This window comes from Rhinolophus hipposideros (assembly GCF_964194185.1).
Source record: "Rhinolophus hipposideros genome assembly, chromosome: 11".
Taxonomy (NCBI): domain Eukaryota; kingdom Metazoa; phylum Chordata; class Mammalia; order Chiroptera; family Rhinolophidae; genus Rhinolophus; species Rhinolophus hipposideros.
The window spans coordinates 57,030,507-57,048,828 of record NC_138057.1 but is presented as its reverse complement, the minus strand read 5'-3'; the positions used below and the strand labels follow the sequence as shown (position 1 = coordinate 57,048,828).

Below are 18,322 nucleotides of genomic sequence, written 5' to 3'. Positions count from 1 at the left end.
ATGACTTTAAATATAGAAATTATTTTTTTTAATGAAAATGGCAGGCAGGCGATTTATTCATCCATCCATTCCATGAATATGTATAAGTCACCATATGCCCAACACTAAGATAAGGGATGGAGTTACAACAAACAAGTCAGGTCCCTAACCCTGCCCTCAAAGAACTTTCATTTTAGCAGGGGAATCAGACATTAAATGACCATACTATGGGATAAGTGTTGTGATGATGACCAGAATGCTATGCCAATGTATTAACAGGAGCCTGACAAATTTGGAGGATGGGGGAGACATGCAACCAGAGAAGGCCTCCTTGTGGAAGGAATCATAAGACTGAACTATGAATGATGAATCAGAATTATGAAGGATAAGAGGAGGAGAAAGCTCATTCTTAAGAAACAGATAATGAGAGTAAGAGAGAAAAAAAGAGACTTTGAAAGGAGAACACTTTCTAAACTCCTTTGAAATAACAGGAACAGCTGTATGCAAGAGGAAAAAGTAGGAAAGAATAAAAAAATAATGTAACAGACATTAACAAAAAATATATATGTACATACATGTGTGTACATATAGATACACATATACATATATGCATATATATATTTCATGTGTATATATATGAAATATATATTTCATATGTATATGATATGTATTTCTCATATATACACTTATAACATGCATGTATTATATATAGTTATATCATAATATGTTGTATATAATATATGCATATAGTGTTGTGTATATGTGTATTTTATATGTTTGTATATGGATATACATATGTATGTGTGTGTACCAGCTACCAGACCTGAATTTGAAATGAGAAAACACCGAGCCATATTCTATAAAATGCCTCATCTCCAGTCACAAAAGCAAAGAATAATTTAAGATTCAAAGACTATAGAGATAATATTCTAAGAGTACCTAATTAGGATGATGAAATCAGATAAGATCATGAAATATTGCATTAAATGAAACTATAGATACAAGATTCTAAAAGAGACCAAGAGGTTATTTAATTATATTAAATGACACATTTACCTAGTGCAGATATCATTCATTTTGGAGGAGAATATAAAGGTTGCCACCAAATGGAAAAGCCCAGAAAGAATTACTGGTCACACAAGTCGTCTCTCGACAATATTTCAATATCATTTCAAAGAATTAAATTGCATTATTATTTTCAGTAATAATGCAATTTGTATTGTATAACACTTTACAATATGCATAACATTTCTCAGTAACTAGGTACACTAACAAAGTTTCAGCGTATTTAAATATAAATAAATCATCTAAAGTCATGCACATAAAATGAAAAATAGACACAAGAAAGGTTATCTTTCAGAATATCAAACTATATCAATAATAGGTGGCAGGAAAAAACAAATTAGAGACACAAACAAATAGAACAAAATGCTTACTTACGTAGGTGCCCCACATTCTAAATAAAGATTCTTAGACACAGGAATTGGTTTTGGTTTTAGGATATTTATTAGTAATTCAACTCCTCGAAATTAGGTTTTGCTAAGAAAATGACATTTTTAGAAAATGTCTCAATAATGTGCCATGTACAAAAGACTCACTTAAAACAGATCTAAGCTAAAAAATTAAAAGCTTGATTAGTATAATTCAAAAAGTATAGAAATTATTTTTAAATGTATTTTGCTACTTTAAATTCAAAAATCATAAAAGCAACCTAAATATTTCCTCTCTGAAAAGCTGTGTGCTAACCAAGCATTGCAATGAAACTCTGAAAATAATGAACTATTTAAACCATTTGTGCGTTAAATACCATTATATAGTTACATAAAGAATGAATCTAGCCTTTGGGAATTATAATTCTTATAAAATCTTACTCAGGTGTCATTCCTGAGACAAGTGACGTGTAATGACTGAAGTCTTCCTACCCATTTATACTTGGAATCTTTTTATGCATTAATAACACGTGGAGTGAAAATGAACAGCATTTTCCAAATACAATAACTCACAAATAAATAGAGATGTTTGTGCAAATGTTTCATTTTTTGAAAATCACCTTGTGCTGAGTCAAACCATGGAAAATTTTAGCTCAAAGGAAAATTCTTCCTCCCCCGATATTCCCCCCAAAAAATCACAAGGATGTGAAAACGGGATTATAATGGAAGCTGTCTTGCAACATTAACTGCAATGTTCATTCCCCTAAAAGCCATAATTCATGGCTGTTCTACAGCCTCTTTCTTTTAGCAATTATGCATATTAGAGGAAAGTTTGAAAACTAAATGCTGGTAGAAAACCAAGCCTCATAAAAGGCAAGTTTACTTGACCAATTTGCATTGAAGGAAAATATGAAAGCTCACTAGCCTGTCCAAGTCCCAGGTGTCCCTCGTCTAAGGAGGTCAGGGAAAACATGAAAACTCCAGTCGCCGGGCACCGCTTCCAGCCTGGGATAACTGGTCAACCCACTGGCCGGTACTTCCATCTCTAGGGGACAGTGTCTTCTGTGAGAGGAGCACGTGAGAACCACTGGCTTTCCTGGGAATTCCGTGCAAAAGTTGCTCTTCTAAATAGACAAACAGCTACATAGAATATTCAAACCCACTCTTCTTTCCTTCATTTCCTCTTTTCCTCTCTTCTGAGATTCTTGGGGTGACATGGAAAGCATTTCATGAGAACTCCCCAGACCATTGTCAACATCGTTATATTTCCAGAACCTAGTACATAGCCTAGCACTTAATAAACATTTGCTGAAGAGAGAAAAAAGAAAGATCTCTAAATCCTGTTTCAAGTCAGAAAACTTGTGTTTGATCTTGTCTCTGCTACATAACTGAGCTTTGTGATTCTGGACAAAGTATTTAAACACTAAGCCTCAGATTCCTCACCTAAGAAATAGAAATGAAAATTAATACCTACTCATAGCACTGTCCTTCGGCACTTAGGAGATAATGTATGTAAAATACCTGAGCACAGTGGCTGGCTTGGATCAGTGTTCTGTAATTATTTGTTAAATCTCCAGAGTTGTAGATGACCAGATAAATGAAGAACAGATTATATCTAACATAAACGCTGAGGCTCCGTTCTGGTTGTTTTTCTTATATCTCTAACAATAGGCCAAGACCAAATGCATCCTTGTGTTCTTCAGGAAAAATTACAGCCAACATTCTTGACATTCAGGTTTTATGCTTTGACATACATCTTTAAAATAAAGCTTGTGATTATTTTTAAATGGGAAATCTCAGAAGAAGTCTAAAAGTATTACCAAGGAATATTAAATTTATTTGTATAATTTAGAGACTTATAATAACCCTCCAAGCAAATAGCATAAATTTTAAAATTTGAAATGAAGACACCACACACACACATGCACACACATACACACACACACACAAAATGAACTTATTGTGCCCTTTATTATCAGAATAATAAATCAACCAGCAAGTTATGCTCTGTGTCTAGAGTCTATGGAAGATATGAAGAACAATGAACACAATTTTGTCCTCAAGAAATCTATAATCAAGTGAATGTTACAACACTGCAGTAAAACTAGGAAAGGAAGTGTGTTCACCATTAAGCACCCAATATCCTGATTGCCCTATCAAAAGTGCCCTTCCCATCTGACTTTTATCTCATCGTACCATTTTTTTCTTTTCTTTATTTTTTCTCATTTTTCCTCTTCTTTTATTTATTACTATCTGTAATTATCTGGTTTGCCTTTGTAGAGACCTTTTCTTTATTATTTATAGGGGGTTATCAACTGGTGCACAATATAGATTAGATAGATGACACGTAGGTAGGTAGGTAGATAGATAGATAGATAGATAGATAGATAGATAGATAGATAGATAGATAGATAGATAGATAGATGCATGTGCTGAATTAATGGATTCTTTGTCCTTAAACTTATCGCTTGACTCAGAGATCCTTACTTAAGTGGCAGGCAAGACCAAATCAGAAATATGCTTGAAATCTTTCAACAAGAAATCATTCGTTTCTTCTTCCATGTTCCTCTTTCTACCAGTTAGTATAATTCCAAAAATATTAATGAGATACTGTGATGGTTTCTAAAAGAGTTCAGAGAAACTCATAGTCCCTTCAGAAATACATACAAGTAAATAACTAACTCTACTACACTGTGATTTGTGAAATAATAAAAAGATGTAAAAGGGAGAGGTGGCACCCAGGAAGATAGTTATCTCTTGGGAAGATCAGAGAAGGCTTCTAAAAGGAGATAGTACCTAATCTGGATTTTAAAGAAAGAATAGGAGGAACCAACAGAAATGGGAATCCCAGGCAGAGGTAATAACAGGTACAAATGCAAAAAGGCAAAATTGGGTCAAATGACATGAGCACTGGGCTTAGAGACAGAAGATCTTAGTTAAATTTCTGGATTCTCATTTATAGTTGTTACCACTGTATCAGTTATCTGTTACTAAAATAATACCACATAACCAACAACCACAAAACACCAGTGTTATACAACGAAAAGCTCACAAGCTTGCCAGGTTCAGGTGACCTAGTCTGGGCTCACCTATTGTGTGGGGGTCAGCTAGCTCTTGGCTTATCTGGGGTGACTCCAGTAGTTGCTGGGATGATATGGCTCTGCTCCACATGGCTCATCTTCCAGCAGACTAATCCAGGCATGTCTTTCTCATGGTGACTTTTCCAAAACTGTGCTTACATCCTATCTGCTAACATTCCAGTAACAACAGTAAGTCACATGGCCATGACCAGAGTCAGAGAAGGTGGGCACTTATAGTGGCATGGCAAACAGTATGAATCAAAGAGGGAAGAAGAATTGGAACCATGAATACAATCAGTCGACTGTACTACTTAATCTCTCTAGAATTTGGTTTCCTATTTTATAAATGGAGAATACAACCATTCTTCATCTTGATATCCCAGGATTATTGGGAGGAAAGTTAGATAGAAGGTGTTTTTGAAGTTCTTTAGCTGGGAAAAAATAGACAAAAAAGTTATTGTGGAAATCTATGAGATTGGTGTCACTCTGTGGTTTGCACACCAGCTAGCCACACCTTTAAACTTAAACTCGTTGCATGCTCCTTGGACAGAATAATAGTCTCGACCAAGGCTAGTACATTTTCCAGTCTGTAATGAAAAAAGGATGTCTAAGTACCAAACGCGGTCTCTTAAATAGTGAGATGAGCTCAGTAATGCTCATCGTGGTAACCACTAAAATGTCAGCAGTGGCTCCTTCTAGAGGAGGTTACAGCAAAGGCTACTTCTAGAATCAGGGAGGAAAAAGAGATCCTGTAATGTTTTATGCCATAAAACTTCTGTTTGTTTTTTACAGTGAGAATAGATTCACTATTCACTGTTTTACTTGTGACATTAAATAAATGAAGATGTTTTTGAAAATTTTTCATAAAGTGAAATTAGTAAGTTTTTCCATGATTTCCTTTTCAACGGTCCAAACATCGATCCAGATCTTCAGGATTGCTTCTGTCCAATTTTCATCCTTAAATAACCGTGGATTCATAGACTTTTAACATTTATTTTTATTTACATGATTTGAGTAATCTCAGGATAGTGGAACCAGAAACTAGGTTTTGGTCCCAACTTTGCCTTAATCAAGTCTTGAGCCTTGGACAAGTCATTTAACCTTGATCACCTCTGGTTTCTTCATCTGCAAATTAAGGGTTGTGAATTAAATCATTCTAACATAACCAGGTCTAACATTTTATAATTCCAGGAAGAAATGGTCCATTTGCTAATGAGCCAGCTTCTCTGAAAGTTATCTGTGAGAATAGGAACAAAGAAAAGAGGAAGGAAGAGTTATTTCAGGATTTAATAAGTAAACAAATTTTTAAGCCAATTTTTCAGTTCAAAATATTTTATCTTTTAGTGTATACTGATGTAACAGATGATTTTTAAACAATCAGTTAGCTTCCAGTTACAATTACTTTTCATGCCAATGATTACACTTGACTATTTTTAACTCCATGTAAATTAATTAACATGAGTTTTCAGGTTCTGAGTCAACTTCCATTTTTTTCTTTCTCTACACTATGGGTGTAATCATTCATCAAACACTAACTAAGTAAGCATTTACTGCTACTATCTAGTCATTAGAGACAATTCATAGGTCTGTTCTTCCAGTTTGCACCAAGCCAGTTTCTACAGATGAATCATAAACTCCTCATGTCATGCTCGCAATTTGTTTGCCATGAGGATTACTCAAGAGAGTGGAATCAGAACTTACATTCAGGTTAAGTTCCAGATGCAGCACACCATTCAATATGTTAAATGTGTGCATAGCTCCACTTATCTTGGCCAAGTTGCTTAATCTTGCTGATCCTCATTTTTCTCAACTACAAACTTTATGAATCATTGCACTTTTTTTTTATTGCTGCATAAAAATTTTCTCATATTTACAAAAGAAGGAGAAAGAGGATGTCTTTTTAACTCAGCTGACTGCTGCCCTCTGATGCTTGGCTCACAAAGCAAAATGTTACTTTAGTTGTGCTGCTCTTGTGATTCATATAACAGGAGCAAATGTGCTGAACAGAAAAGAAAGACAAGCAAACACCAGCTCACTCATAAACTGGGAGATGGTATCAAGTGGAAAAGCTGGGAGCAATGCTACAGGCAGGCTGCCCTGGGGGAGGGGGAGGTGAGGTATCTTCTTCTGGACAAGTTGATTCAGAGTAGATGTTTGAATCTTTGAGGGCCCCTCCATCATAATGGCTCCATCACGGATTCCATGAGCATTTCAAGGCAAATACAGATGAATTATTCATCCATGGCCAAGAAGACTATTACATACAGCCCAAGGGCTAGTCTAAAAAAAAAAATAAAGCAGGAAAGAGGAAAGGATTTCTCTTCTGTTATTCAGTAGTTTGTCTGTCTTTCTGTTTATCTGATGTTTTCCTTTCGCAGCTTCAGTAAGACACTGGTTTTTTAAGGTCCATGCTGTGGGGTTACTGACCTTTAGACTAAACCTCCTACTGTATTTTCACACCCAACCCATCCTGAATGAAGGCCACACTCGACATGCTTTAATACTTAATTCTGTGTTGTATAATTCAATCAAAACTGGCATTAAAATAAGTTCCTCTGCCACAAAGATGTGGGTAGAATTGTGCCAAAAAGCTTACATCACTAGACTGAAGGGAAATTTATAGCTGTTTTCATTCATTTGCATTTAATCAGCCCAGAATTGCTGACTCTAGTTTGGGCACGGACCTTACAGCCGGCTCAGTCTGCTGGAGACAGTACGACTAGTGATGGACAATGACTCAAGAGAGAGGTTTGAGTTCCACCGTCCACACCTCATTTTTCACCTTGAAGTTTGGCTGGATAGCAAGTCAACGATATAAACAGAAAGCCAGGGTTATTCTGATGCCATGGACTTAAAGAAATCCTCCCTTTTTCCATAAAAAGCGTCTGTTCTGACCTCAGCTGACCTGCTTCAGGCCCCAATTCTGCTGCTTACAGTGGAATCACATCTTTAGAGCAATCATGGTCCTAAATTAATTGTGTTATGATCATAATTACCTTTGAAAATCCCCTTAAAACAGTGTCTTCCATGTAGTTGGGTTCTAGAGTCAGCTGATAATCACTGACTCCAACAGCACGGGCTTGAAGAGCCTGTGGAAAGTTATTTCATGTCTCTGAGCTTCACTTCCCTCATCCATGAACCGGACTTTTAACAGAACCTACCTCAGAGGGTTACAGGAAGTCTGAAATGAGATGGTGAATGTGGAGAGCCATGCATATCATCAGCACAATAACTGATGGCTACTAGTATTAATAGATCGTTAGGGGCTCATTAAGCTCCCCCAATTGGCCTTTGGGGTACACATACAATGGCTACACTCTTTCAATTAGCCACTTTGCAGATTAAGGAATTTAGTCAGTCTCACAGCAATTAAGGGAATAACTGGTAAAGCAAAATGCTTTGTACTGCGTGCTGTAGTGGTCAAGAGGATAAACAATGGAGCCACACAGCCTGCCCATTTCTGCCATTTGCTTAAGTTTAGACCAGTTAGTTGCTTTTGTGCCTGAGGCTTCTCATCTATAAAATGCACAAAATAATAAAATCAGCCTCACAGGATTGTTGGAAGGATTTAAACAGGTAATATGTCTAAAGCATTTAAACGATGCCTGGCACCTGGTCATCGTCACCACCATCACTGCCATTGTGATCATTACAATCCCATGCTTCCTTATTTGGAAACACCAGTAGTGTTGGTGGTATCCGTAGTGAAATAATTAGTCTGACATATGGGGAAGAAAATGGACTTCGCACCACAGGATCACTCAGCATAAAATGGGATTTCAAAGGGATTTTGACTAAGACAATTGGAAGGGTCTCAGTGAACTGAAAAGGATAGGCGGCGCCAGATAAATGGAATAAGACACTGAAACCAGGGTCAGAGAAGAAGAAAAAGAAAAGAAAATGACTTTACCTGAAAAAAAAAACAAGAGGGGAAGAGAAAACAAGGGCATAGATAGATCCTTTATAGCAGAATAACGATACTTCCCTGTAGAAATTCTATCATTCTTTGGTTTGCTCTCCATAGTGCGTACGCTAGACACTATAAAGTCATGATCACAGGCCCTGCCCTTGTGTTACTATGCATGAGGCAGAAAGATACCGGGGACTTTCGGAGGCCTAGTAAATGAGTACTGCAGGGCCATGTCATGGATGTTGCTGAGCAAATTTAATTCAGGTAATTATCTTTTAGAGAAGGAAATAAAGACTGGAAACTTACGGTTTCACAAATAGTAGATAGGGAGGTGTTATTGAACCTAGCATATTAAAAAGAAATAAAGAGCAACTATTTTCATCAGCCATATTCATTTGGGGAAGGGATTCTACATTCAACAGGGTTATATTTAAGCCTGAGTGAGGGTTTTGTAAACTCGCCTTTGCATTACTTGTGTGACCTGGAGCAAGTCCCTTCTTCACCTGTCTCATCGTGGGCCTAAATCTGGAGTCTGACGAAGTTCAGAATCCTCCTATATACTTATTGGCTGAGTGATCTTGGGCGAGTTATTTAAGCAGAAGCCTTAGTGTCTTGTGTGAAAGTTCGAGATGATAATAAATGACTCATAGGGCTGTTTACGAGGCTTAAATTACATAATCCATGTTAAATTTTTAGCACAATGCCTGACGCATGGGAAGTGCTTAATAAATAGAAGGTACCTGTCTTGTTATCTCTAAAAATAAATGAATGGACTAAATGATCTCTAGCATCTCCTCTAGCTCTTTACCTTTCCATTAGCCTGGGCTCTATATTTTTACAGCCTCCCCACTTTGACATCTCTCTTCAGGGTCAGTCCCTAGCCTCCATCTGTAACCTAAGTAGAGTAGGGGGAAAAAAGCATTAAGATGGCCAGTGTGGCAACAGAGATGTATGTGAAGATGTGGTGAGGCTGGCAGGGATGGAAGGGGCAGGGCTCAGACCTCCTACCACCACCCTCAAGACTGCTGAATACTGAGCTCAAGTATTGGACCCCCGTGGACTACAAGATGAATGAATGAGCTTGTTTTAGGGAGCTTGGTCCATCCATCTAGCTTTTTTTTTTTTTTTAACTTCAATGCATAGAACACAGAAACTATCATACTGCTTGTGCTTAGTGAATGGAATAATATGCATGAATGAGTTTTGTAAACAGCACAGTTCAGATGTTGTTGTTTTTGCAGCTTTTGCTATAACTGATAAACACCTTGTTTAAAAACCCAAAGGATATAGATTCTTTGTCTCATTTCTTTAAGCTTGCACAAATTGTTTGGACTAAATTGAACCTTAGGCTTGAGGAATGCCTCTCTCATCTATATAGCTTCTCAAAGAGAAAGAATCTTTCCCAAAGGTAGTATAAACGAGAGATTAATAGTACAAATACTCAGGTTTCTGGATTCGGTTCCTTGATCGGCCACTTTCTGGTTTTGTGGCCTTGGGCAAAAAGTTGTTTAACCGCTTCAAGCTTCAGTTCCCCCGTCTTTAAAATAGGGGTAATGATTATGTATACCACAAAAGGACAGACGCTGTGAGAATTAAATGAAGTGATGAATTTAAGATCTTGGCACAGTGCCAGAAGTGAAGGAGCTATCCAATGATAGCTAACTATTACCATTATTAAAATAAGAGAAGAAATAATAGCGAAAATAATAAAGAACTCCAGCTTTGATGAGATTGCAAGTACCAAGTTTGCATCCAAAGGATGAGAAATGGAGGAGAGTGACATAAAAAAGGGTGAGATGAAGAAATAACTCAGCTAGAATGAGTATGTGTATCACTGGCCAGTTCTTGTAGCCTCAGGCCTCTGGAGGCCCCTGCAATACTACCTGCCCCTGGGATTAAATTTCAAATTAGTCCAAGCATCGTACTGATGCTTCAATTTGAAATTTTATAACTGGAGTTTTTCTATGACTGGTCCTAGAAAGAAACAAAGGACTATAATGGTCAGGATCTCCTGTTGGGGGATTGAACACTCCATGCAGCTAGAAATGAGATGTATCATCATACTAAAGCCTTAGTCTGGACAGTGCCGGGAAGCCAGACTTGATTTATCAAACCTGTCTTTTTTCATTTACCTGGAAAGGTGGCATCTCTTAAGTGACCAATGGGATTTTAGAATAGAAAGACAATTTGAAATATGGGAGTCAAGGAGATGGTTTGATTCATATTGTCTATACCCGGGGCCAGCAAACATTTTCTGTATGGGCCAGATAGTAAATATCGGGGGTGCCAAAAACATGTATACGCATGACTTGTATTCATCTTTTGTTATCTTTTGGTATATATTGAGTATTACAATTTTTTTAATTGAAGTTTATTGGGGTGACAATTGTTAGTAAAGTTACATAAATTTCAGGTATACAATTCTGTATTACATCCTCCATAAATCACATTGTGTGTTCACCACCCAGAGTCAGTTCTCCTTCCATTACCATATGTTTGATCCCCTTACCCTCTTCTACCACCCCCCTCTCCCCTTACCCTCTGGTAACCAGTAAACTATTGTCTGTGTCTATGAGTTTTTGTTTCTCATTTGCTTGTGTTGTTCTTTTGCTGTTTTTGATTTATGCACCACATGTCAGTGAAATTATATGGTTCTCTGCTTTTTCTAACTTATTTTGCTTAGCATTACAACCTCAAGGTCCATCCATGTTGTCACAAATGGTCCTATTTCATCTTTTCTTGCTGCCGAATAGTATTCCATTGTGTATATATATACCACAACTTCTTTATCCATTCATCTATCGAAGGACATTTTGGGTGTTTCCATGTCTTGGCCACTGTAAATAAAGCTACAGTGAACATTGGAGCACACGTGTCTTTATGGATGTTTTCAGATTTTTGGGGTAGATACCCAGGAGAGGGATTGCTGGCTCATATGGTAATTCTATTCGTAACTTTTTGAGGAACCTCCACACTGCCTTCCATAATGGCTGCACCAGTCTGCATTCCCAACAACAGTGTATGAGGGTTCCTTTTTCTCCACAGCCTCTCCAACACTTGTTACTATTTGTCTTGTTGATGATAGCCATTCTGAATGGGGTGAGGTGATATCTCATTGTGGTTTTTATTTGCATTTCTCTGATGATTAGTGATGTTGAGCATTTTTTCACCTGTCTATTTGCCAATTGTATGTCCTCTTTGGAGAAATGTCTCTTCAGGTCCTCTGCCCATTTTCCAATTGTGTTGTTTTTATGGTGTTGAGTTGTATGAGTTCCTTGTATATTTTGGATATTAGCCCCTTATCGGAGGCACTGTTTGCAAGAGTATTACAATCTTAATACAGTTTTTTCCTCTCTTAAAATGTGTGTACATGTTTTTGGCACTCTTTATATTTTAGGCTTTGTGAAACCACATAGTCTCTTTCATACCTACTCAACTCTCCTGTTGTAGTGTAAAAGCAGCCATAAACAATATGTAAATGAATGAGCATGGCTGTGTTCCAGTAAAACTTGATTTACAAAAGGTGGTAGGCTGGATTTGGCCCATGGGGCATAATTTGCTGAGCCCTAGTCTATACAAGGGATTTGATGCAATGACCCCAGTTGTCAGAATAACGTGGGCTAAAGCACATGTAAATCAAAACAACGTCAAAGAATGTTGTTAACTAGAAATTAGCTGACCTAACATACAGGGCTTCAGACTGAAAATGAAAAGAGAGGCAATAAAATGCTTAAATTTAAATGGAGAATTTAGTTTCTTTAGAAGAAAATAGGAATAACACGGAAAAAAGAATTACGACATACATGATTCAGTAATTCACATTAGAAATTGGGGAGGGCTCAGAAACATTCACAACCTCATTTCTCTATATTTTAATGTTCAGAGCATCAGTAATAATTCAGCAAACACATATTTCTGTTTGCTGGGGACCATCCTAGTGTGCCTATTTTTGCTGTGTAATTTTCAGTAGTGTCCCCTTTTAAAGAAGTGTCCTAGTTTCCAACATAAATTATATGGCCACACCTATAATAACCAAAATGATTTTGAAATTGTAGTGCATACAGGTATGTATTATTTAGAGGTATCCTGAAAACTTGGACAACAAACGTCAATAAAGGCAGAATGTAGTGCTAGATAAGGTTAAGGGCTTCGAGTCAGACAGTCCGATTCAGATCTGAATTTATCACGTTCTGCTGGTCTTAATGTGCTGAATATCCCTGAATCTCAGTTCTTCATATGCAATAATAAATAATAACAGCAGTAATCTTGTTAGATTTAAATGTATTAGCATATAGTAAATATTTGAAAATAGTAGCTGTTATTTCATTATTATTGTTGTTGTTGTTATATATTCAAATAGATAGATTGGTTGGGTGGGATACAAATTCATCCTTCATATATAGAAGATGTGCCTGAAGAGGAGTGATTTCCTTATCACTGGAGACATTCAAGCAGAGACTTAACAGGCACTTAATAGTGATGATGTAAATAAAGCTTGCTACTCAAGTCTGGTCCGTGAACCAAGAAATCAGCATCAACTGGGAGCTTGTTAGAAATGCAGACTTTCAGGCTCCAACCAGGACCTAACAAATCAGAATCTACATTTTGAAGAAACTCCAGGGGTACAGGAGTATTTAGCTTTGCTATCAAGGATTGAGGTGGACGATTTGAGTAGATGACTTTTAAGGCCCTTGTGAACTCTGAGACCACCCCATATTATAGGATTTAAGTGGATAAAATAATGGATGAGGAGGAGCCGTGGTCTCAATACCTAAGATACCCCATTCCACTGGGCAAGTTAAGAATTTCTCTTCCCACCCAGTTTCAAAGGACATGATACCAGGTCCAGTGACTACATTTCATTTGTTATTTAAGTATTAATCTCAGATAAATACAAATGTAGACCTTAAATGAACATATTCAACATTAAGATTGCTTTTATTCTAAAGCATCACATTTACCTTGGACATAACAGCTTGATTATTTCTTGAGTTTGCTTCCATTTTTTTGTTTGTTTGTTTAAGCATATAAATATAGTTGTATATAATCTTATATTGGTTATATTAGTTTCATGTGTAAAATATAGTGATTTGACATTTTTATACCTTACAATGTGATCACCCACTAATTCTGGTAACCATCTGTCACCATGCAAACTGATCACAGTATTATTGACAATATTCCACTTCTCCTTTTTACCTATTCACCTCCCCTTCCCTTCTGGTAAACAGACCTTTGGTCTCTGTTTCTATGAGTCTCCTTTTGTTTTGTTTTGTTTTGTTTTGTTTTGTTTTGTTTTGTTTTTAGATTCCACATATAAGTGAAACCATGTGGTATTTGTCTTTCTCTGCTTGACTTATTTCACTTAGCATAATACCCTCTAGATCCATCTATGTTGTCACAAATTGCAAGATTTCATTCTTTTTTATTGCTGAATAATAGTCCATTATATAAAATACCACATCTTCTTTATCCATTTATCAATGGCTACCTTGGTTGCTTCTGTATCTTGGCTATTGTAAATAATACTGCAGTGAACACAGGGGTACATATATCTTTTCGAATTCTTGGTTTTGTTTTCTTTGGATAAATACCCAGAAGTGGAATGACTGGGTCATATAGTATTTCCCTCTTTAGTTTTTTTTGAGGAATCTCCATGCTGTTTTCCATAGTGGCTGTAGCAGTTTGCAGTCCCACCAACAGTGCACAAGGGTTCCCTTTTCTCCACAGCCTCGTCAACACATATTGTTTGTTAACTTTGATAATAGCCATTCTGACTGGTATGAGGTGGCATATCATTGTATACTATCATTGATTTCCATTCCCTTGATGATTAGTGATGTTGAGCATCATTTTGTTTTGAGCCATTTCTCTGCTTCTTGCAAAATGTCTGATTATTCTCTGTGTAGCTGCTCTGGCTAGAGTTCAGCATTCCATTAATAATGAGCAATTCACATACAAATAGTTAGCTTAACCTTACACATTTCCCCAAGGCCTGAAAAGGTTGACACAAATAAAAACAGAATTGGAAGAACTGGTGAAATATTTATCTGAGACTTTAAAGAAATTCTTTTTTCTCTGGGACTTTCTGGTAGTAGCTGTAATCCAGCTCAAATCATTTTTAGCTCTTTGTATGCAGTTATCCTCCCTCTTTGATTCAGACTTTCTGACATCACTGGACGTTTGAATTACACACCACGTGGACACACAGGGTAGACTATGCCAGTCGATCGGGTTGCACCAATTACTTCTCAGATCTTTTTACTGATTCTATTATTCCGTGACTGCTGAGTAGCCCATTGTCTTTTCCATTAGAATCTCACATGCAGAAATGAAAAAGAACATATTGTTTTAAATTAAGATAAGAATTAAGGGGAAATTTTTAATTTTTTTCCCCTTTCTTCCGCCACTCCGGTTCAAGCCATTGTTTCTCAGTCTAGTTGCGTAGGACACAGCTCCCTGGCCCATGCTGGTATTATGAGCATTGCGCTCCCCCCACCCAGGCAGTTGGTCACCAGCCGTCAGGTTGGCCGCTCACAGCAGCTCACGGTAGCTCTCCCTACGCTGGCCACCGGCCATGGCCACTACGGCAGCACACAGCCTCCCGTGGCAGCTCACGCCAACCTCTGGCTGCTCAAGGCAGCCCAGCTTCCTGGTTCTACTCCGGCTACCCTTACCTTCTGTTGCTCCTGTTGTCTTGCATACTATTCCATTTGAGCAAATACACAGCATGACTCAACATTGGTTAATATACTGACTTAAAGGAAAGAGATCATTTCATAATAACACCAAAAGTAAATTCAACAGACTTAAAATGTAGCACAGTAAGTCCTCACTTCATGACATCAATATGTTCTTGGAACTGTGGCAAAATGACATATAACAAAACCAATTTTACCATAGACTAATTGATAGAAACCAGTTAAGTTCCTATGACATCTCATCAATGTTACGATGAAATGACGTTGAATGAAATGCCATTATTCGAGGACCTGCTGTAGAGCATAAAGACAAATAAACATAACAGAGATGTGTTCACTGCTTTGGATCAGGTATATTTCAATCTCAGGATGCAAGGTTAAGTTATCCTTTGTGATTTTCTAACCAAGGAGGTGCACAGTCTTTAATGTGTTACCTTAACTGTATACTTTACCTGAAATGCAATTTGTAATAATGAGGCTGATTCTACATACCCATTTATAGAATTTCTAAAGAATTCTGATAAATTCTCAATATAAAGAAGAAATTGTTTTGTATTTTCTGTTTGTTATTTCCCTCTGTTTGCTTCTGAAGATAGTTAATTACTGATGTGAAAGCTGGGATGTGAAAGAACATCTACCTATGTCTACACATTTCTATGCGCATATTTATGCCTACGTGTAGCATAAAATTCTACATTATTAGATTCCAAGGAACAATGGAAAAGGAAATTTTTGAAAACAATCCTAAGACTAATTTATATTAAAGACATTTCTGTTTCTCCCCCATAGTTACATCATCCCTCCCAAGGCTTCCGCTTTGGAACTGTCCGGGAAAGCAGTGCTGAAGACTATGTGAGGCAGAGCTTCCCAGAGATGCATGAGTACATGAGAAGATACAATGTACCAGCCACCCCCAATGGAGTGGAGTATCTGAAGTGAGTGTCAACCTCTGGGGTCCAAAAAGTTCTCACTGAAATAAGTCATTTATGTCCTGATGTAGTGTTTGTTAGTTTTTGAAAATGACAGCTAAATATACCCACTGTGTGTTCAGCAATACTGCTCACACTGTATGAGATCCAGGAGGCAGTCTGGAATAGTGTGCATTTAATGATGTGACCTAGATTACGACTTACTTGCGTGGTCCCAAGTTAACAGTATCTTTGCTCAAAGTGCCAGTGGTCATTAGTGCAGCAGATGGTGAGGAAAGTAAATGTTGGTTTGACATCACTTGAGGAAACAATGGCGCAGAAATGATCAAACACTGAGAGAATGTAGCCAGAGGATAACGTGTCCCAAAGCAACCCCTTCCTTCACAGTGAATCTCTAAGCTGATTTCTAGACTGTCTCCTCTTGCCACAAGGAAGTAGAATTTGTCATAGAGATTTCCTGTAGAAAGGAAATAAGATAAAAGGCAATGATCTCATGCCTGCATCCTTCTCATCAGGATTTATGAGAAACAATCAAGAACAAGCACATTTCCATGGCACATTATCAGACCCTGTGATTCAGTAAGGCTGAATGCAAAGGAAGATGGTACAGTTATGGATCTGCTCATCTAGTTAGCCTGGGAGAAGGGAAGGAATGGCTCCTGATAAGCACTATGGCATGACAGTATGTAGTCCTCTCCCTTTTGCCTAATGGTCTCAGGACAAAGACATACATTCAAACCTCCCATCCCTAGAACTGTGCAGCATCAGGAAACTGGTGTCTCTGTAATCTTCCCAATGGAGAGCAGGACCTGCCACCTCAAATTCTTTTTTAAGAAAGAAGGGACATAAATAATTTCACGGGACATAAGGGCTCTACATTTCTCAAGAGGTCTAGTAATAGCTCCCTAAAACAATTTTATGGAATTTTGACTATAGTCTAGAGAGGAAGCCTTGCTCTCAGATCTGCAAACTTATATATGGTGCTAAAGTACTATGAAATGGTGCTTTAATTTTGCAAGAACATTAAAACAGTAGAGTACTTCTCTGACAGAGATTAGGGCTCCTTTGCCTCCCACCTCTTCTTCAGGCAAATTTGTGGCTGAGAGAGAGAATAAGATATCAGGGTGACAGCAATGGCTCCCAGCTAGATAGTAATGGCCACACTAGGCCCTTCTGGTAGTGTGAAAGGATGAAATGAGCCACTGCTACAGTCCCCAGTTCCACTTCACTCTGGATATCCATTTATTCTGGAGGCTTCACCTGAGAAGACCCCACTACTCAGAGTTGGCCCCACTCTAGCCTGGAGAGAAGAAATAGAAAAGCAGGCATAGATGAAGAAGCTGAAGTCCAAAAGAAGCAACTTGTCCCTGGAAACATAGCTAGCAAGTGGCAGAGTCGGGACTAGAATCAGGTCTCTAGAATGTAACCACTCCTTCTGGCTAGGAAAGGAACCATAAGAGAAAAATGGGTCCTTGATGTTCAAAGAGAAGTCCATGTGCCAGCAGCATTCATATTCCAGTTAGCACCTGAGAGTTCGTGAGAAATGCACAATCTCAGGCCCCATCCCAGAGTCTGCATTTTCACAAGCTCCCCGGGTGATTCACTGATCAAGGTGAAATTGGAATCTAGGCAGAGCTTACCATTGATGGTCTCTCACTTCTTATCTCTGGGCCTTTCTCCCCACGTTTGGCCTAGTCAAACGTGGGGAGCTCTTAGCCATCACTCCAAGCAACCACAGTCCTCGTGTTACCCGCTGACATCCCAGTGCCCTGACCTACAGGGCACAACCCTTGGAGTCTGCACAAGACAGGTTCCTGTCTTAAACCTGTCTCTCCCCTCTCCTATCAAAATTTCCCTGGGCTTAGTCCTCCTTACTTAGGGCCCTGCTTTCTCAGGTGACAGTTTTCCAATAAATTAATCCCTGTTAAAGTATTCATTTCTTTCAGTATGTTTATGTGACTGTATTTTGTGTTTTATGAAATGAATGCTCAAAAAGACAGAACATGAGTCTATAACGAGAGAAACAACTGGAGGGTCTGCCAATGGTAAGGATGATTCAGCCAGTCCAGAAGCTCCTTGTACCTGGATCACACCCAGCCACTTCCTTGTCAGTGAGTCAAGGCCCCACGAGAGTCTGTGAGCTGATTGCTTCTTGCTTTCCTACACAATACAGACTCGTCATAGCCAGCTGCACTTTGCAGTCCAAAATCAGAAGTCGTTACTTTAAGGATACCACTGAGGATGGACCTCAGGAATTACTTGTTAGAAAAAAAATGTTTTTTTCTATTGTTAT

At 38.0% G+C, this 18,322-nt stretch overlaps 1 protein-coding gene across 1 annotated transcript in view; it reads left to right on the top strand.

Moving 5' to 3' along the window:
- The window catches only part of GRIN3A (glutamate ionotropic receptor NMDA type subunit 3A), a 141,219-nt gene that overhangs the window by 78,792 nt on the left and 44,105 nt on the right, over window positions 1-18,322 (top strand). Inside the window, exon 4 of the mRNA XM_081067844.1 lies at window positions 15,890-16,035. Coding sequence (XP_080923970.1) covers window positions 15,890-16,035 — 146 coding nt within the window. The remainder of the gene's footprint in view (window positions 1-15,889; window positions 16,036-18,322) is intronic.